The 20,315-nt window shown below is 50.8% G+C and overlaps 1 protein-coding gene across 5 annotated transcripts in view; it reads left to right on the top strand.

The window, feature by feature from the left end:
* The window catches only part of PIGG (phosphatidylinositol glycan anchor biosynthesis class G), a 41,553-nt gene that overhangs the window by 12,335 nt on the left and 8,903 nt on the right, over positions 1 to 20,315 (top strand). For 3 of the 5 annotated variants that reach the window (XM_040237739.1, XM_040237743.1, XM_040237740.1), the window contains exons 6-10: positions 5,924 to 6,136; positions 14,544 to 14,761; positions 14,913 to 15,194; positions 16,397 to 16,854; positions 18,924 to 19,115. In XM_040237739.1, coding sequence (XP_040093673.1) covers positions 5,924 to 6,136; positions 14,544 to 14,761; positions 14,913 to 15,194; positions 16,397 to 16,854; positions 18,924 to 19,115 — 1,363 coding nt within the window. Of the gene's footprint in view, positions 1 to 1,290; positions 1,327 to 5,923; positions 6,137 to 14,543; positions 14,762 to 14,912; positions 15,195 to 16,396; positions 16,855 to 18,923; positions 19,116 to 20,315 lie in introns of those variants that run through there. The other 2 variants (XM_040237744.1, XM_040237741.1) reach the window with 2 other exon arrangements.

Below are 20,315 nucleotides of genomic sequence, written 5' to 3'. Positions count from 1 at the left end.
CGGTTCACAGCCACAGAATGAACTGCAGTTCGTGTACGTCTGCCTTCTCGCTGGGAGCTAGAGTGGGGCAGGGCCAGGCCTGTTTTATGCATCACTGTTTGCCTTGGGCCTCAGCATCGCCTGGTGTGTAATGGGGACTGAAAATACTGAATGACTGAATCTTCCACTTGAGCAGGGACTGGCTGGGGAAGAAGCTCCACCCTAACCCTTTTGTCTGTTTACAGCACTACCTCCTCTTAGACGTCTGGCTTCAAAGGCATCAGGTCTTGGCTCCCCTGAGCCTCTACTGGGTGCCCAGCTGGAGCCTGCCTTCCAGTGAGTGTGCACGGCACACACTGGAGCTCTGGCCTCCGACACATGCACACCCCGGGCAGGGTCCCGTGGGGCTCGTCTGCCTTAGTGAGAGCCCCTGGCCAGATGCACCCGCTGCATCCCTCTGTCTACCCATCCCGCAGACGACACTGAGCACGCGCAGTCAGCTGGGCGCTGTGCTGGCACTGTAGACAGGGAGCTTATGGTCTGAGGAAGAGCAGGGACAGCGAGGCCGGCCTGTTGTCATTAATATTATAGGAATCTTAGGGTTATTTTTAACTTAACTGCTGATGTTTCATGGCTCAGATGGGCATTTAAGGATATCCTCCCTGGGAGGCCTGACACGTCTTTAGGAAGGGCCCGGGCGGCTGTGCCTAGGGACCGCCTGCGTGGGCTACTCACGTGGCTGACCTCAGTGCCCACAGTAAGCTCTTCCTTGTTTTGCTGACTTGTTTGTTTGCTTTGAGAGTAGTTATAGTCTGTGTTCTTATCAAGCTTATTTTTTGAGCCAGCACTCCACACCTGCCGTTTAGTTCATTCAGAATTGGTTGGCCATCATTAGTGTCAATTTTGGGATATAGCATCACCTCTTTACTGGTCATCTCCGCTTCCTCCAACCCAGTATCATCCCCATCCTCAGCCACCAGAAAACACTAATCTTCCTGTCTCTACAGATTTGCCTTTTCTGGACATTCCGTACAAATAGAGCCCTGTAATAAATGATCTCATGCGACTGTGGTGCTGCAGAAGACTCCTGAGAGTCCCTTGGACGACAAGAAGATCAAACCAGTCAGTCTTAAAGGAAATCAACCCTGAATATTCATTGGAAGGACTGATACTGAAGCTCCAATACTTTGGTCACCTGATGTGAAGAGCCAGCTCACTGGAAAAGACCCTGATGCTAGGAAAGATTGAGGGCAGGAGAAAGGTGCAACAGAGGATGAGATGGTTTGATGGCATCACCAATTCAATGGACATGAACTTGGGCAAACTCCGGGAAATGGTGAGGGACAGGTAAGCCTGGTGTGCTGCAGTCCATGGGGTCACAAAGAAGCGGACACTACTTGGCAGCTGAACAAAACAATAATAAATGGTCTTGTGTGACCAACTTCTTTTACTGGGGTAATGTTTTCGGGGTTCATTCATCCTGTACCAGGTGTCAGGACTTCATTCCTTTCTCTTGCTGAATAATATTCCATTATATATATGTTCTACATTTGTTTATCCATCCATCAACTGATAGATGTTTGGGTTGTTTCCACTTTTTGGAAACATTCCATTCCACTATGAGTGATTCTGAGCAAGTTTTTGTGTGGACATATATTTTCTTACCATGTCATTTCTTTCTCCACTAGAACATTGCTTCTACTCACCTCTGCTCTGCTGTTTGTCAGATACATGCCATTTCTATATGTTGTAGTCTGACAATATATATATATGGTTTGACACATACATACATACATATAGTTTTATATAATTGTTCTGGAATTTAAGAGAAAAATACATTTTATGCTATCTTTTATAACTATATCATTATAAACTATAGAACCTTTTCACTTTCATGCACTGGAGAAGGAAATGGCACCCCACTCCAGTGTTCTTGCCTGGAGAATCCCAGGGACGGGGGAGCCTGGTGGGCTGCCGTCTATGGGGTTGCACAGTCAGACACGACTGAAGCGACTCAGCAGCAGCAGCAGCAGCATAACTAGTTAGCTGTACTGATACTCTTTACCTTTTTTTTTAAGTGGATCCAGATTACCATCTGGAGTCAGTAGCTTTCAGGGTGAAGAACTTCCTTTAGTCTTTCTTGTAAGGCAGGTTGATTGTTCTTCAGTCGCTAAGTCGTGTCCCACTCTTTGTGACCCCATAGACTGCAGTATGGAGAAGGAAATGGCAACCCACTCCAGTGTTCTTGCCTGGAGAATCCCAGGGATGGGGGAGCCTGGTGGGCTGCCGTCTATGGGGTCGCACAGAGTCAGACACAACTAGAGCGACCTAACAGCAGCAGCAGACTGCAGTATACCAAGCTTCCCTGCTGTTCAGTGTCTCCCCAAGTTTGCTCAAACTCATGTCCACTGATTCGGTGATGCCATGCAACCATCTAATCCTCTGCTGCCCTCTTCTCCTTTTGCCTTCAATCTTTCCAAACATCAAGGTCTTTTCTAATGAGTTGGCTCTTTGCATCAGGTAGCCAAAGTGTTGGAGCTTCAGCTTCAGTCCTTCCAATGAATGTTCAAGGTTGATTTCTTTTAGGATTCACTGATTTGATCTCCTTACAGTCCGAGGAACTCCAACACCACAGTTCAAAAGCATCAATTCTTTGGCACTCAGCCTTTATGGTCTACCTCTCACATACGTATACTACTGCTGGAAAAACTATAGCTTTGACTGTGTGGACCTTTTAGGCAAAATGATGTCTTTGCTTTTTAGTACCCTGTCTAGGTTTGTCATAGCTTTCCTTCTGAGGAGTAAGCGTCTTTTTAATTTCATGGCTATAGTCACCATCCACAGTGATTTTAGAGCCCAAGAAAATAAAATCCACTTTTTCCTCATCTATTTGCCATGAAGTGATGGGACCATATGCCATGATCTTAGTTTTTTGAGTCCTGAGTTTGTTAATAATAAATTGTCTTTTTTGCTTTTTTAGTCTCAGGATGTCTTCATTTCCCCTTGATTTTTTGAAAGGTAGTTTTGCTGGATATAGCATTCCGGTTCTTTCAGCTCTTTGCACCTGCTGTCCTGCTGCCTTCTGGCCTCTGTGGTTCTGATGAGAAATCAACCATTAATCTAATTAGTTTTGCTTCACTCCTTGTAGTTTGTATTTGTCCAACTTGGAGTTCATTGAGCTTCTTGGATGTGTAAATTAATGTTTCTCATCAAATTTGGGAGATTTTCTGTTTCTCAGCTTGTATAATTGTTTATTGTATAATTATTTAATTTTTATCGATCTGTCTTTGCTGATTCTTCTTCCAGTTGAAAATCTGCTGTTGAGCCCTCATAGTAAATTTTTCATTTCAGTTATACTTCTCACCTTCAGAGTTTCCATCTAATTCCTAACCCTTTATTGATAATCTCTGAAGGATGGGACCCTGTCATCATATCTGCCTTTACTACCTTCCTAGGCAAGGAAATCTGCCTAGTTTTCTTTAGTTCTTTGGCCATATTTACAGTGACTGCTTGGAAGACTTTGTCTATTAACTCTGACATAAGGAACCTTCCCAAGACGCTTGTACAGCCTGCTTTTTTTTCCTCTCTTTCAGCTATACTTTCCTGTTTCTTTGCATAGTTGCATGTAGTTTTTGATGAAAACCAACCATTAAATGCTATATTGCAGTAACTCTAGCCCTCCTTGCAGGGCCTGTTGTCATTGTTTTATTTTTGTGGTTCAGTTGCTCAGTCATGTCTGAGTCTTTGTAACCCCATGGACTGCAGCACGCCAGGCTTCCCTGTCCTTCACCATCTTCTGGAGATTGCTCAAACTCATGTCCATTGAGTTGATGATGCCATCCAACCATCTCATCCTCTGTCGTCCCCTTTTCCTCCTGCCCTCAACCTCTCAACTTCAGGGGCTTTTCTAAGGAGTCAGCTCTTTGCATTAGGTGGCCAAAGTATTGGAGCTTCAGCTTTAGTATCAGCCCTTCCAATGAATATTCAGGGCTGATTTCCTTTAGGATTGACTGGTTTGATCTCCTTGTAGTTCAAGGGGCTCTCAAGAGTGTTCTCCAACACCAGAGTTCAAAGGCATCAATTCTTCTGCACTCAGCTTTCTTTATAGTCCAACTCTTGCATCCATACATGACTACTGGAAAAACCATAGCTTTGACTAGGCGGACCTTTGTCAGCATAATAATGTCTTTGCTTTTTAATATGCTATCTAGGTTTGTCATAGCTTTTCTTCCAAGAAGCAAGCATCTTTTAATTTCGTGGCTGCAGTTACCATCTGCAGTGATTTTGAAGCCCCAAAAGATAAAGTCTCTCACTGTTTCCATTGTCTCCCTATCTATTTGCCATGAAGTGATGGGACCAGATGCCATGGCCTTAGTTTTTTGAATGTTGAGTTTTAAAACAGCGTTTTCACGCTTCTCTTTCACCCTTATCAAGAGGCTCTTAGGGCTTACCTGGTGGCTCAGAGGTTAAAGTGTCTGCCTGCAAGGCAGGTTTGATCCCTGGGTCGGGAAGATCCCCTGGAGAAGGAAATGGCAACCCACTCCAGTATTCTCGCCTGGAGAATCCCATGGACGGAGGATGCTGGTAGGCTACAGTCCACGGGGTCGCAAAGAGTTGGACACGACTGAGCGACTTCACTTTCACTTTCGCTTTCTGCCATAAGGGTAGTGTCATCTGCGTATCTGAGATTACTGACATTTCTCCTGACAATCTTGATTCCAGCTTGTACTTAATCAGCCCAGCATATAAGTTAAATAAGCAAGGTGACAATATATAGACTTGGTGTACTCCTTTCCCAATTTGGAACCAGTCTGCTGTTCCATGTCTGGTTCTAACTGTTGTTTCTTGACCTGCATACAGGTTTCTCAGGAGGCAGGTAAGGTGGACTGGTATTCTCATCTCTTCAAGAATTTTCCACATTTTGTTGTGATCCATACAGTCAAGGACTTAGGCATAATCAATGAAGCAGATTTTTTTTTCTGGAATTCTCTTGCTTTTTCTATGATCCAGCAGATGTTGGCAATTTGATCTCTGGTTCCTCTGCCTTTTCTAAATCTAGCTTGAACATCTGGAAATTCTTGGTTCATGTACTGTTGAAGCCTAGCTTGGTTGATTTATTGAGTACTTTGACTAGACCACTCCAATGAAACCTTGACCCCGACGCATGAAATCTCTGCCGTCATCCCTGTGAGGGCACTGCAGCCTGGGAATTGGCGGAGCCAGCAGAGCTCTATGATGGTCACTTTCCACAGTGGCTCTGAAATGTTGCCTTTCTTGCTGTCAGACCCACCCAGCTGTTGGCTCCACTCATTGCAGGCTGACTGCACCCTCATTTTTGACAGTTGATAATCAGTGTTCGTGGTCCAGTCTCATCACATTTGGGCAACTTTGCAAGAGTCTTTCTCAAGGCCAGTCTTTAAGGTTGTTCTGATACCGGGGGAGCCTGTCTTGGCTTATACACTTGGAACTGGCCTGTGGTTCAGCTTGTTGCTCTCAAGAAGCTGCCAGCTTCCTCTTAGTTACTTACCTCCAAAACCTCCATAGTTTTCAAGAGCACCCTCAGGCCTGAATTGCTCACATTCTTCTTAAAATAATTTCAGTTGTTGTTGGCCAGTCTCTAGGTCTCCTTTAACTTACAAGTCTCCATCCCCATCCTGTTTTATCGTGATTATTTGTTAAAGAATTTGGTTAGTTGTCCTGTGGAGTCTCTTTCTGCATTGTCTGTTAACATGTCCTCTGTTCACCTGGTAAATCCCATCTGACCTGGAGGCATGAGTAGATTCAGATCCTGTGGTTTTGGTTGTTTTAGGCCAGGCTGTGGTTAGTAGGAAGCACACAGGGTGATTCGATTCAACATTACTTGTAGAAGGTCAGATTTAAGAATGACCACCTTCACCATCACACGTCCTAGAGCCTGTCACCTAAACTGCCTTCTTTTTTCTAGGTGATGCCAGACATCCAGCGCACGTCCAACAGACGGATCTGGCTGCAACACTCTCAATAGGCCTGGGTCTGCCGATTCCAAAGAGCAACACTGGCAGTCTTATGTTCCCAGTTGTAGAAGGAAGACCAATGCGGGAACAGCTGAGGTTTCTGCATTTAAATACAGTACAGCTTAGCAAGTTGTTGCAGGAGAACGTTCCATCGTATGAAAAAGGTAAGCCAGTTAGCAGCTGCTAATGTGTCCGTCTCACTGTACGCTTCCGTTGTACCAGGTGTCTTCCTGCTGTTCTCGTGATGGGCACCGCGGGGGTCCTTGTGCACTGCTTTTTATTAGTCAGCTCTTCACATCAGGAGGCCAAAGTATTGGAGCTTCAGCTTCAGCATCAGTCCTTCCAGTGAATATTCAGGACTGATTTCCTTTAAGATGGACTGGTTGGATCTCCTTGCAGTCCAAGGGACTCTGAAGAGTCTTCTCCAACACCACAGTTCAAAAGCATCAGTTCTTCAGTGCTCAGCTTTCTTTATGGTCCAACTCTGTCATTCATACATGACTAGTGGAAAAACAGTAGCTCTGACTAGACGGACCTTTGTTGGCAAAGTGATGTCTCTGCTTTTTAATATGCCATCTAGGTCAGTCATAGCTTTTCTTCCAAGGAGCAAGGGGCAAAATCACATTCAGAATCAAACCCCATATCTGCCAGAGGCGCTTGAAGGGTTCAAGCGAAGCCTTGGGTGCGCCGGGACCAAGAGACCCCACAGAGACTGAGCAGCCCTGCTTTTGAGTGTTGGCACGTCTCCTGTGGAGGCATGGGCCAGCGGTGGCCTGCCGCAGGGGCACGGGCTCTGACCACAGCAGACGTGGGCCATGCAGCGTGTGGCATAAGCCCTGTTGGAGGAGGTCGCCACTGGCCCCACTATCGAGCTGCCGAGCAGACGACCCACAGCTGCAGACAATTACACCAAAGAAATGCTCGCACTGTTAAGAAAGTTCTAGGACCTACAACAGGTTTCCCAACCTGGGGATCTGGCAAAGGGGCTGAGAACCCCCAGGGAATTTGACTTTGGAGGCCAGTGCAGTATGATTACAGAACTTACACAGGACTGGGGAAACTGACTCTTGGCACAAACAAAACCTTGTGTGTACCAGGAGCCAGGACAAAGAAACAATGTCCCCACAAGGGACTGAGCCAGCCCTACCTGCGAGTGTGCAGGAGTCTCCTTCGGAGGCCTGGTGTGCTGCAGGTTCGGGGCGCTGAATACAACAGTGGTGCAGAAACCCTTCTGAAGGAGGTCTCCATTATCTTCATTCAGTCAGCTCAGTTCAGTTCAGTCGCTCAGTCATGTCCGACTCTTTGTGACCCCACGGACTGCAGCACACCTGCACGCCTTCCTGTCCATCACCAACTCCCAGAGTTTACTCACACTCATGTCCATCGAGTTGGTGGTGCCATCCAACCATCTCATCCTCTATCGTCCCCTTCTCCTCTTGCCTTCAGTCTTTCCCAGCATCACAGTCTTTTCCAATGAGTCAGCTCATCTGGTGGCCAAAGTATTGGAATTTCAGCTTCAGCATCAGTCCTTCCAGTAAACCTTCAAGACTGATCTCCTTTAGGATGGACTGGTTGGATCTCCTTGCAGTCCAAGGGACTCTCAAGAGTCTTCTCCAGCACCACAGTTTAAAGGCATCAGTTCTTCGGTGCTCAGCTTTCTTTAGAGTCCAACTCTCACATCCATACATGACCACTGGAAAAACCATAGCCTTGACTAGACCTTGTTGGCAAAGTAACGTCTCTGCTTTTTAAAATACTGTCTAGCTTGGTCATAACTTTTCTTCCAAGGAGTAAGTGTCTTTTTATTTCCTGGCTGCAGTCACCATCTGCAGGGATTCGGGAGCCAAAATAATAAAGTCTGCCAGTCTTCATTACCCCTACTAGTTTGGCCTGAGGCCAGACAACAGGGAGGGAACACAGCCTTCATCAACAGAAAATTGGATTAAAGATTTACTGAGCATAGCACCGCCCATCAGAACAAGACCCAGTTCAATTCAGTCGCTCAGTCCTGTCCGACTCTTTGCGACCCCATGAATCACAGCACACCAGGCCTCCCTGTCCATCACCATCTCCCGGAGTTCACTCAGACTCACGTCCATCGAGTCCGTGATGCCATCCAGCCATCTCATCCTCTGTCGTCCCCTTCTCCTCCTGCCCCCAGTCCCTCCCAGCATCAGAGTCTTTTCCAGTGAGTCAACTCTTCACATGAGGTGGCCAGAGTACTGGAGTTTCAGCTTCAGCATCATTCTCTCCAAAGAAATCCCAGGACTGATCTCCTTCAGAATGGACTGGTTGGATCTCCTTGCAGTCCAAGGGACTCTGAAGAGTCTTCTCCAACACCACAGTTCAAAAGCATCAGTTCTTTGGCGCTCAGCCTTCTTCACAGTCCAACCCTCACATCCATACATGACCACAGGAAAGACCATAGCCTTGACTACATGGACCTTAGTCGGCAAAGTAATGTCTCTGCTTTTGAATATGCTATATAGGTTGGTCATAACTTTCCTTCCAAGGACTAAGTGTCTTTTAATTTCATGGCTGCAATCACCATCTGCAGTGATTTTGGAGTCCCCAAAAAAGATAAAGTCTGATACTGTCTCCACTGTTTCCCCATCTATTTCCCATGTAGTGATGGGAACGGATGCCATGATCTTCATTTTCTGGATGTTGAGCTTTAAGCCAACGTTTTCACTCTCCTCTTTCACTTTCATCAAGAGGCTTTTTAGTTCCTCTTCACTTTCTGCCATAAGGGTGGTGTCATCTGCATATCTGAGGTGATTGACATTTCTCCCAGCAATCTTGATTCCAGCTTGTGCCTCTTGCAGCCCAGCGTTTCTCATGATGTACTCTGCATAGAAGTTAAATAAGCAGGGTGACAGTATACAGCCTTGATGTACTCCTTTTCCTATTTGGAACCAGTCTGTTGTTCCATGTCCAGTTCTAACTGTTGCTTCCTGACCTGCATACAGATTGCTCAAGAGGCAGGTCAGGTGGTCTGGTATTCCCATCTCTTTCAGAATGTTCCACAGTTTATTGTGATCCACACAGTCAAAGGCTTTGGCCTAGTCAATAAAGCAGAAATAGATGTTTTTCTGGAACTCTCTTGGTTTTTCCATGATCCAGCGGATGTTGGCAATTTGATCTCTGGTTCTTCTGCCTTTTCTAAAACCAGCTTGAACATCAGGGAGTTCACGGTTCACGTATTGCTGAAGCCTGGCTTGGAGAGTTTTGAGCATTACTTTACTAGCGTGTGAGATGAGTGCAATTGTGCGGTAGTTTGAGCATTCTTTGGCATTGCCTTTCTTTGGGATTGGAATGAAAACTGACCTTTTCCAGTCCTGTGGCCACTGCTGAGTTTTCCAAATTTGCTGGCATATTGAGTGCAGCACTTTCACAGCATCATCTTTCAGGATTTGAAATAGCTCAATTGGAATGCCATCACCTCCACTAGCTTTGTTCACAGTGATGCTTTCTAAGGCCCACTTGACTTCACATTCCAGGATGTCTGGCTCTAGGTGAGTGATCACACCATCGTGATTATCTGGGTCGTGAAGATTTTTTTTGTACAGTTCTGTGTATTCTTGCCACCTCTTCTTAATATCTTCTGCTTCTGTTTGGTCCATACCATTTTTGTCCTTTATCGAGCCCATCTTTGCATGAAATGTTCCCTTGGTATCTCTGATTTTCTTGAAGAGATCTCTAGTCTTTCCCATTCTGTTCTTGTCCTCTATTTCTTTGCATTGATCGCTGAAGAAGGCTCTTATCTCTCCTTGCTATTCTCTGGAACTCTGCATTCAGGTGCTTGTATCTTTCCTTTTCTCGTTTGCTTTTCGCCTCTCTTCTTTTCACAGCTATTTGTAAGGCCTCCCCAGACAGCCATTTTGCTTTTTGCATGTCATTTCCTTGGGGATGGTCTCGATCCCTGTCTCCTGTACAATGTCACGAACCTCCATTCATAGTTCATCAGGCACTCTGTCTATCAGATCTAGGCCCTTAAATCTATTTCTCACTTCCACTGTATAGTCATAAGGGATTTGATGTAGGTCATACCTGAATGGTCTAGCAGTTTTCCCTACTTTCTTCAATTTCAGTCTGAATTTGGTAATAAGGAGTTCATGATCTGAGCCACAGTCAGCTCCTGGTCTTGTTTTTGTTGACTGCATAGAGCTTCTCCATCTTTGGCTGCAAAGAATATAATCAGTCTGATTTCGGTGTTGACCATCTGGTGATGTCCATGTGCAGAGTCTTCTCTTGTGTTGTTGGAAGAGGGTGTTTGCTATTTTCTTGGCAAAACTCTATTAGTCTTTGCCCTGCTTCATTCCGCATTCCAAGGCCAAATTTGCCTGTTACTAAGACCCAGTTTCCCCCAAAGTCAGTGTCTCCTGTCAGGAAGCTTCCGTAAGCCTCTTATTATTATCCATCAGAAGGCAGACGAATGAGAACCACAATCACAGAAAACTAACCAAACATTACTTTGCCCTGACAAAGGTCCCTCCAGTCAGAGCTATTGGAGAAGACTCTTGAGAGTCCCTTGGACTGCAAGGAGATGCAACCAGTCCATTGTAAAGGAAATCAGTCCTGAATAGTCATTGGAAGGACTGAAGCTGAAGCTGAAGCTCCAGTACTTTGGCCACCTGATGCAAAGAACTGACTCATTGGAAAACACCGTGATGCTGGGAAAGATTGAAAGCAAGAGGAGAAGGCGATGACAGAGGATAAGATGGATGGATGGCATCACTGACTCGATGAACATGAGTCTGAGCAAGTTCCAAGAGTTGGTGATGGACAGGGAGGCCTGACGTGCTGCAGTCCATGGGGTCGCAAAGAGTCGGACACGACTGAGTGACTGAACTGAACCAAACTGATCACATGGACCACACCCTTGTCTAATTCAATAAAACTATGAGCCACACTGTGTAGGCCACCCAAAACAGATGAGTCATAGTGGAGAGTTCTGATAAAACAGTCCACTGGAGAACAGAATGTCAAACCACTTCAGTATTCTTGCCTTGAGAACCCCACGAACAGTATGAATAAGTCGTAAGTTTATTTATTTGGTGAGTGCTGAGTTTTCTCACTGTGGCCCTCTTCAGCCAGGGGCTGCTGAGAGCACTAGCAGCACAGCAGGAGGAGAGCTCTGCCCTCAGGGAGCTTCTCATCCAGAGCGGGAAAGAGAGAAAGGTGGCCAGGAAAGGGTGCCAGGTGGTGATGGGCACCTTAGGAAAAGGCTGAACCCGGGAAGGGCGGGCATGCAGATGAGTGAGGGCCGTGGGGCACGTGGCCTGGGAGGGAGCCTTGTGGCCAGGCGGGGACCTGTGGTGAGGACGTGCCACACAGTCAAGGAGTGACCAGGGGCCAGTGTGGCTGGAGCACTGTGAACCGAGGGGAGCCAGAAGGAGATGAGGGCTGAGGGCCTTCTAGGCATGCCAGTGGCTCTTGCTTCCATTCTGAGTAAGTGGGGAGCTCCTGCAGGGTGTCGTGCAGAGCCTGCAGGCTTCCCCTTGCGTTCTCAGAGGCCGTCTCAGGTGCCCGTGAGGAGGGCTCTGAGCCACACTGAAGGAGGGTGAGGTGGATGGTGTGAGATCCTCCTCTGTAAGAGGGTAAGGTGCTCAGTGCAGGCGGAGGGGGTCGCCCAGGCAGTGGAATCCAGGACAGAGGGTTGCTTCTGGGTCTGTTTTGAAGGTAGTGCAAAGAGGACTAGCCAGTGGCATAAAAAGCAACTTTGGTTTTCGGCTGAACACTGTGAGGAAGCAGTGAGCATCACTGAGGTGGGCAAGGCTGCGTAAAGAGCGAGTTTGTAAGGCAGGGCGCTTGTGTATGTGCTGCAGGCCCGGGGTGGGACTGGTGTTGACAAAGCCAAGTAAAGAAGGAACTTCAAGAAGGAGGGAGCGAGTGGACGTGTTGAATAGGGTTCAAGGTAAAATAAAGTGAGGAACTGAGGAGAATTCCCCGACACTCCAGTGGCTAGGACCCCTCACTTCCACTGCAGGGGCACAGGTTGAATCCCTTATCGGGGAGCTAAGATCTTGCAAGCCGCAGGGCATGGGCAAAAGTAAAATGAGGAATTGAGAACTGACCACTTCTCTGGCGGGTGAGATCTCAGCAGCTCTGTTGACAGAGGGGGTCACATGCCTGGCTGGCGTGGGTGCAGCAGGTGCGCCGGGTCTAACGGGAACAGGATACAGGCTGTCATCTGAGCTGAATGGGGGCCAAGAAGGGGGTGTTCTTGTTTTTGAGCTGGGAGAAAGAACAAGGTATTTATAGCTTGGTAGGGATGACACCGACTGGATGGACATGAGTTTGCACAGGCTCCGGGAGCTGGTGATGGACAGGGAGGCCTGGTGCTGCAGTCCATGGGGTCGCAAAGAGTCGGACACGACTGAGCAGCTGACCTGAACTGAGGGATGACACAGAACGGGAGGGTCATGGCTTTAGAGAGTTCATTGTGGCCCATCCAGGTATGTCAAGGCTGGTGTTTAATGCTGGGGCTGGGCTTGTTTGGATGCCGAGAAGGTCACTTCCCGGTTTGAGGCAACATTCAATGGGATGTGGGCGTGTTTTCCTACTTGAAGTAGTGGGGCACTGCCAAGCAGAGTGAGTGCCATGAGTTTGTGCTGAGATATAATCTGACCTTGGGTCAGACACCCTGCCAGCAGGGAGTGGTTGGGCACCAGGCATCCTGAATGGCAAGAGGACTTGGGGAGCACCAGCACTCAGAGCTGAGGCCTCCCTGTGGGGAGCACCAGTGCTCAGATCGTGAGGCCTCCCTGAGGGTATCTCTGTCAGAGCTGAGGCCTCCCTGAGGGTGTCTCTGTCAGAGCTGAGGCCTCCCCGTGGGGAGCTCTGTCAGAGCTGAGGCCCAGCTGCGTGCCTGTTTCAGTCTGGACCAGAAGCAAGGAACCTGCAGATCGGTCGCTGCTGGCACCGTGCGTCCCTTCTCGTAGACCGAGAACTAATAAAGAGGGAACCAAAACCAGGACACGGAACCGAGTGCTGCAGTGGCTGTGGCCGTAACGAGCCTGTGAGACGAACAGAGGCCCGTCCCCAGAGTGAGGAGGCACGCCAGGCCTCAGCCTCCAGGATGCCCGTCGTCTGCACCATCAGTGACAGCGTTTCCTGAACCAGAGCTGGGCGCGTGTCTGACAGTGAGACGGGTCCCGAGGCCTGCCGTGATGTCCACCACGTCTGGAGCGGCGCGCTCACCGGGCTGTCATTCGCTGGCAGTGGGGGCCTCGCTCGCCTCAGGGCCTTTGCGTGTGCTGTCCCTGTGGGTGCTGCTCTCCCTGCTCACCTGGGTGGCTCCCGGGCGTCCTTCACGTTTCCACTGCACTGTCAGACCGCCCCGTCCCCCACGCTTAGCCCCAGCCTTCTGTCGGTGCCCGCCGTGTTACCAGGGCCTCTCGCTAGTCCCTCTACTTTCCCTCCACAGCATTTCTCACTGTGTGTGGTTTTGCGCGCGTGTGGCGACCCGGCTGGGCCACAGGCCCGCACTGGCAGGACCTGAACTCGATGCACCTAGCGTGCAGTCAGCGTTTGGTTTCCGTTGGGTGCGCGCGTAGCCCCGTTCCTCTGGTGTCTGAGTTGCCTCTCTGAAATGGGCATGTAGTCATCCCAGTCCCACTGGTCCTGGGGAGAGGGCTGAGTGGGCTTGTGGTCACGCCTGCCCCCAGCGCTTGGTGCAGGTCCCCTGGCTCCGGTGGCGGTGGTGGGGCTGTGGACATCTGAGCCCACACTCGGGTTGTGCAGCGAGGATGTCAGCCTGTGATCGGGGAAGGCTGGAGTGGGCCCGCTGCTGGTGGTTTGGGCCAAGGCCCCTGAAAGGCATGACCCAGACCACCTTGAAACAGCTCTGCTTTAAGTTGGAAAAGCACAGTAAGTACCAGGGAGCCTCAGAAAAGAAGTTCTTGCTCTGCCGGCCAGTCGAGTCATGACTGAGCCTGGTTCAGCCCTGAAAGGAAGCAGGCAGCCCCCAGCCTTGGGCAGCCTGCCACCACTATCCCCGGGGGAGCCCGCCGCAGCCAGGGCTGGGCCCCACTGACGGGCCGTTTCGCCGCCCTGGCTTTGCATCACCCGTGGATCATCTAGCAGGTGGGGCACGTCAGCCTTGTGGCAAGAGAGGCTGAGAGACTGCATCCCTCCCCAGAGAGGGTCTGTGAAGGAGGGAAGCAAGTGAAAGGGGCCGCTGACGGTGAAAAGCGGGGGGCCCACCGGCCTTGGGGCACTTCCTGCCCCGTCATCACACAGAGCCTGAGGGTTGGGGCTTCTGTAGAACTGAGGGCCTCTCGGTGCTCTGCTTTCGTGGCTGTCCCACTCTCGCACCGTGGGGAAGGGGAGTGGAGAGAGAGGAGAGGGAGGAGGGGCTTCTGTCCGCGCGAGTGGGGCAGTAGGAGGAAGGACGGGGCGGGCACAGGCCAGCATCACCGCGGTCGGGGCTTTCCTGGGGGGCGGCCACCCTTCCCGGGAGTTCGTCTTGACGAGTGTCAGGCTCTGCCACGTGCCATCGGTAACCGGACTCGCAGGTTACACGTGTGTGCGTGTCGGTGATTTGTGTGTGTGGCCCTTTCTTCTTAGAGCCTGGATTTGAGCAGTTTAAAGTGTCGGAAAGATTGCACAGGAACTGGGTCAGATTGTACTTGGAGGAAAATAACTCAGAAGTCCTTTTCAACCTGGGAGCCAAGGTTCGCAGGCAGTACTTGGACGCACTGAGGATGCTGAGGCTGTCGCTGACCAGACGAGCGGCCCAGTACGACGTCTACTCCATGGCGGTGGGGACCGTCCTGGTCCTGGAGGTATGGGTCCCCGGGCAGGGTCGCTGCGTCGCTGGGCGGACAGCTCTACCAGCGCTTGGTAGTTAAAGGACGTGGAGATTCAGTGTTTATGGAAGGGGGCAGGAGCGCGCCCTGTTGGCACAGTCATGGACACACACTGTTCCTGTTCCAGGCCCTCGCCCTGCTCCTGCTCAGCGTCCCGCAGGCGCTGAGCAGCAGGGCTGAGCTGGATGTCCCCCTGCTGTCGCCCGTGTTCTCTCTGCTCTTCTACCTGCTGCTCCTGGCTCTCGCGGCGCTCCACGTCGTCGTGTGCACCGCCGCGGACAGCTCGTGCTACCTGTGCGACCTCCCGTGGCTGGCTGCGGGCGGAGTGATGGCGCTGACTGCCGCGCTGCTCTGTGCGGGCGTGTCTGCTCTCACCAGGACTTGGGCCGGTGGGCAGTGTCTGACTCAGGTAGGACTGGCTTTCCAGGTTCGCTGCTCTTGTTGCTCCACTGATGAGATGTGGCTTAGACCCCTAGTGTGTAGCAGGCACAGTGCTGGTGGGAGCTGAGGAAAGGGCCCACGCTTCGTGGGGGGACACGGGACACACCCCGGCGGCGAGCCTCCCAGGCCCCTGACCATCCCAACTTCACACACTCACCTGTGTTGTCAGGCCTCATGCCTTCTTTCTCAGTTGGAAAGACGGGGTCCCTGGAACTGTGGCCAGGGGCCTCTCTAGAGTGGCTGCACAGAGGAGCAAGCAGCTGACTGATGGAGATGGAGAAGAAGCTCAGACCTCATCCTCATTCTGCCTCGGAAAATGCAGTTTCCTGCTCTAGACTTCCTTGCAGCCTTTGGCCTCTGACACCTTCTTTCATCAGCTGGTTGTGGTGGCAGGCTGGTGAGAGAGACACAGGCAGTCCTGGTTCGTCCACAGTGCCCAGGGCCTGAGGGAGCCAGGGCAATGACTCCAGGCCCCAGAGGGCAGCTCCTGGTCATGGGGCCGTGGACACCCACCCCTCCTCACGTGCCGGTGGCTGAGGGAACGCGTGTGTTGTCGTTTCCCACACATTCCCACGCCTGCTCGAGCGTGGGGCTCCCCAGAGGAGTGGACTCTCCAGGGCTTGACGGGGTTCCCCACGCCACCGCCGTGTACTAGGTGTACACAGGCAATAGAATGAGTCCCAACTAGTGTTAGATGAGGGCCACTGAGTCCTCGTCTTAACCTAAAATGCCTTATATTAGTGCATTTAAGGGCTAGTACTGTGATACCCTACCACTGTAATGGAAACTCTGGATTTCCAGCAAGTTCACGGAGAAGCTAGATGTCTGGTTTGGTGGAGTATGCCCTTGGGGTTCTTTGGTCTTGAGTGGTGGGCTGTGGCTGTGAGAGGCAAGGATGGGGTGTGAAGGACGGGCTGAGAGCTCTGGCACTGCCGAGAAGGGGGGTCCAGACGTCTTCAGTCTCCTGTCCCTCAGCTGCAGGCTTGCCGTCCAAGGCAGGGTCGCCTTGCTGTCCCCACATCCTCTGGTTCACCCGGGGGGACGGGGTGAAGTGGATGCGGGGCATGAGGAGCAGCGAGTTATCTTCTGTGAGTGAGCACTGTACGCTTGTGCAGCAAGAAGGTGAACTGTTCAGATTCTTCCTTACAAAATGCATTTTCCTTTTCACAGACGCCACCTCAGTCCACCTCAAGGTGGTCAGAGTTAGACCTTCTCAGCCTCTTGGGAACCGTGGGCCATGTGTTGAGTCTGGGCTCAAGCAGCTTCATCGAAGAAGAGCAGCAGACCTGGTACTTTCTCGTGAACACACTGTGTTTAGCTCTGTGCCACCAAACCTACAGAAACTGCTTTCTGGGAGACGACTGTGCCCCTCAGCGTTGCCCACACACGGGAGAGGAGTTTGACGGGATCGCGGTGGCCCTGCAGGGCAAGCGTGCTGGCCCTGAGGGGTGGGAGCTCAGCCAAGCGCCCAAGGACCCCTCCTCCCTGGCAGCCCTCAGAGGCCCTGAGCGGTGGATGGTGCTGGCAAGCCCCTGGCTGGTTCTGGCCTGCTGCCGGCTCCTGCGATCCCTGAACCAGACCGGTGTGCAGTGGGCCCACCGGCCCGACCTGGGGCACTGGCTCACCAGGTGAGGGCGTGAGTTGTGGCCTTGGGCCAGACTCTCCAAAGACCTGTTTTTCCTACTCAGGATAGAAATGGTATTTGAAATCTAAAGAAAGAGAAGACTAACCCGTGAATTGAGTTGAAAGGTGAATTTATCTGAGGCTAGCCTGGTAGTTTGGTTTTTCATTGCCGAATCACTGTAAGTGTTCCTGTTTGAAAACCAGTGAGTTTTATAATGATCGTTGCAGCAGGATGTAGTTCGTGACTCGCTGCCCTGTCCCCCATGGTGCGGGGCTGGGGTGACAGGCTGACCAGGAGCCCTGTGCCCCCTCCCCTCTCCGTCCCCCTGCCTCCCCCACCCCACTCCCACTCCCAGAGGGGCAGCTGCATTGGCTGGAGCCTGGAGGCGTGTCTTCAGCTGCTTCTGAGGCCTCTCACAGGTGGCTGGGTAGCCCAGTGGAAAGTATGGCAAATACAGAGGACTGAAGTGCAGAGAAAAGGCTAGGATAGAAAAGACCAAGATTTGGCTACATCATAAATTTTACTGTCAACGAAGTCTTAAAAAACAACTAAAGTAAGAGCACAGCAAAATGAAAACATATTTTCCAAGAGAGACCAACAAAGGTCACTGTCGTAACACTGGGGAGAGCTTATTTAGAACTGTTGGCAGAACGCAAGACTCGCAACTGTAGTAGACACACCGCTAAGCAAGGGAGTCCCAGAGGAAAGGGCGGGGAAAGGCGCACTCCCACTGGTGACTCGGGAGCGTCAAGTCACAAAGTGCAGTTTTATACCTGGTGAGGGCTTGGCAAGTACCAGAGCATCCTGGGACCACATACTGGCACAGTCCTTTCGGATAAGTCCTTCTGGAACTGTACACCGAAGGCTGTAAGATTATTTATTCCTCTGGCCAAATAATTCTTATGGTAAATTTCTCCCCAGTGATAATACTACTAGCAAATCTTTGGTAGCAATTTTCAGGTGCCTGCTGTGTGCCCACTCATTCCATTTTCACAGCAGCCTTGAAAAGAGTGTACTGGCCTGTCCCCGTCTGGGGTGCGGAAGCAGAGGGGAGCTGAGGCGTGCCAGGCAGAGCCAGAGCGTATGAGGGTGAGAGCCCCGGAGTAGCACAACCACCTTCTGACTCTCCTGGGGCATGGCAGCACTGCAGGAAGGCTTGGTGGTCTCCGCCTCCAGATGCACTGACAGGCGTGCTTGCAAGGGCACCCCCACCACCCCTGCCCCTCTCCAGGCTGTGGCCACACCTCAGTCTGGACCCTCCCTCAGCACACTGGCCCCCTGTGCCTTTCCATCGGGGCACGACTCTCCCGGTCCCGTTTGTGAGGAGGCTGCAGTTTCAGTGGTTCCTGCTCCAAGACAGAGCCTTCAAGAGGCACCCCGAGACACCCAGAATTGCCTCCTCTGTGCTCTGCTTTCCATCTGTGACGGTGACCCAGGGTCTGCACACAGTGCAGCTTGCGGAGCAGCGGTGGAGGCCCCAGCGTAGCCCTGCCGCCATCCCCAGGACCCACCTGACACGGCCTCCTTTCCCCGGCGTCTTCCTAGTAGTTTCTCTGTGTGCAGTGTGTGTATCTTGACTCATCCACTTCACAGGGACTCAGTGTTTGGGCTTCGTGACCATGAGCTGCAGTGAACGAAACGGGAAAGCCCTGCCCCCCAGGACAGCTCACCGAGGCAGCAGGGGGCACGGGCAAAGGCCAGGCAGAGAGACAGCTGTGACAGCCTTGTGCCCAGTCTCTCTGCTCGGGCACCTGCAAGGGGGCCGACTCTCCCGAGTGACTCCCTCTGCACTTACAAGCGAATGGGAGAGGGTGGTGCCAGGACGCGTCTCCTTTGCCCAGAACCTCCTCACCTGCGGTTGGGGAAAGCGAGGCAGCCCCAGGAAGGAGAGGCAGCAGGCAGTGTTGCCCTGACCCGTGCAGAGCTGATGGTGGGGACCAGTTGTGAATGAGCAGTGAGAGTGTGGGTTAGCAGCCCTTCTATTTGTTCCGTTCTTAGAAAGCCACGTGTGTAGATCTGCCACATCACTAGTTGTCCTTGTAGTGATTTCTGGCATCTTACGTTTCATTCCAGCTCTGATCATAAGGCTGAACTCTCTGTTCTGGCCGCACTTTCCCTCACCGTGATTTTTGTCCTGATTCAGAAGAGGTGCTCCCTCACCTCAAAAGTGGCCCTGGCGCTTGGCCTGCTGGGCGTCTACTGCTACCGGGCAGCCACTGGAACTGTGCTGTCCCCATGGCAACAGGACAACAAAGACATTTCAAAGTAAGTGCACTAGCAGACACAAGCACTTGTTTTTAGACCTGTTGTAATGTTTCATGGACTAAAAATGCCATGCAGTCTTGAGAACATTGGACTTGGGGTTTTGTGAATTGTGATTTTGCCAACAGTTACTGAGAACACCTCAGTGAGCCAGTTTCGTTAGCCTCTTTTTTTGGTACGAGAGAGACAAATAACTTGCAAGTAAGGTCACTGAGGTTTTGTTTTTTTAAAAAAAAATAAGGGATTGTTTAAAAATAAAGAATTTAAAGGATTTCATTTTGCTCCACTAAAAAGTAACTAGTAATGAGGATAATAATGAGTGGATACTCCTAGCAGTTGAGGGTGAAGCATGGCAGAAAGCCCAACTTTCCCATAATTTACATGAGCTCCCGCAGCTGGCTCCTGCAAATTGTCAATACCACTTTCCGCACGTCACAGGGCTTTCTCTGTTTTTAACAGTCACAGGGTTGGGGCGAGCAGAGCCTATTTTGGAAGGCTGTTCATAAAATGTGTTAAGAATCTTGATTTTGTCCAACCCTCTGACTTGGGTGTACTCTTGCAGAATTTATCTCAAGATACAACCAGACATGAAGCAAGAGACTGGGATATGGGTGTGTTCTCTGAAGCATTACTTACGGTTGCACATAGTAAAAAACGAGGTGACTGGCCAGCAGTTGTGGATGAGTCTCTGAGGTCTATGGTTCCAGGTCTCTAGTCCGTTTTGGATTTGTGTGTGGATGAGTCCTGAGGTCTCAGGTCTCTCTGGTCCGTTTTGGGAGGTGTGTGTGTGTGTCTGTGTGTGGTGTGAGAGAGCTGTCCAGTGTGTGTGTGTGTGTGTCTGTGTGTGTGGTGTGTGTCTGTCTGTGTGTGTGTGTCTGTGTGTGTGTGTGGTGTGTGTGTGTCTCTGTGTGTGTCTGTGTATGTGTGTGGTGTGTGTGTGTGTCTGTGTTTGTGTGTCTGTGTGTGTGTGTGTCTGTGTGTGTGTCTGTATGTGTGGTGTGTGTGGTGTTTGTGTCTGTGTGGTGTGTGTGTCTGTGTGTGTGTGGTGTGTCTGTGTGTCTGTGTGTGTGGTGTGTCTGTGTGTGTCTGTGTGTCTGTGTGTGTGGTGTGTCTGTGTGTGTGTGTGTGTCTGTGTGTGTGTGTCTGGTGTGTCTGTGTGTGTGTGTGGTGTGTCTGTGTGTGTGTGTGTGTGTGGTGTGTCTG

The sequence above is a fragment of the Oryx dammah genome, unplaced genomic scaffold (genome assembly GCF_014754425.2).
Source record: "Oryx dammah isolate SB20612 unplaced genomic scaffold, SCBI_Odam_1.1 HiC_scaffold_3, whole genome shotgun sequence".
Lineage (NCBI taxonomy): Eukaryota > Metazoa > Chordata > Mammalia > Artiodactyla > Bovidae > Oryx > Oryx dammah.
This window is presented reverse-complemented; position numbering and strand designations above follow the sequence as displayed.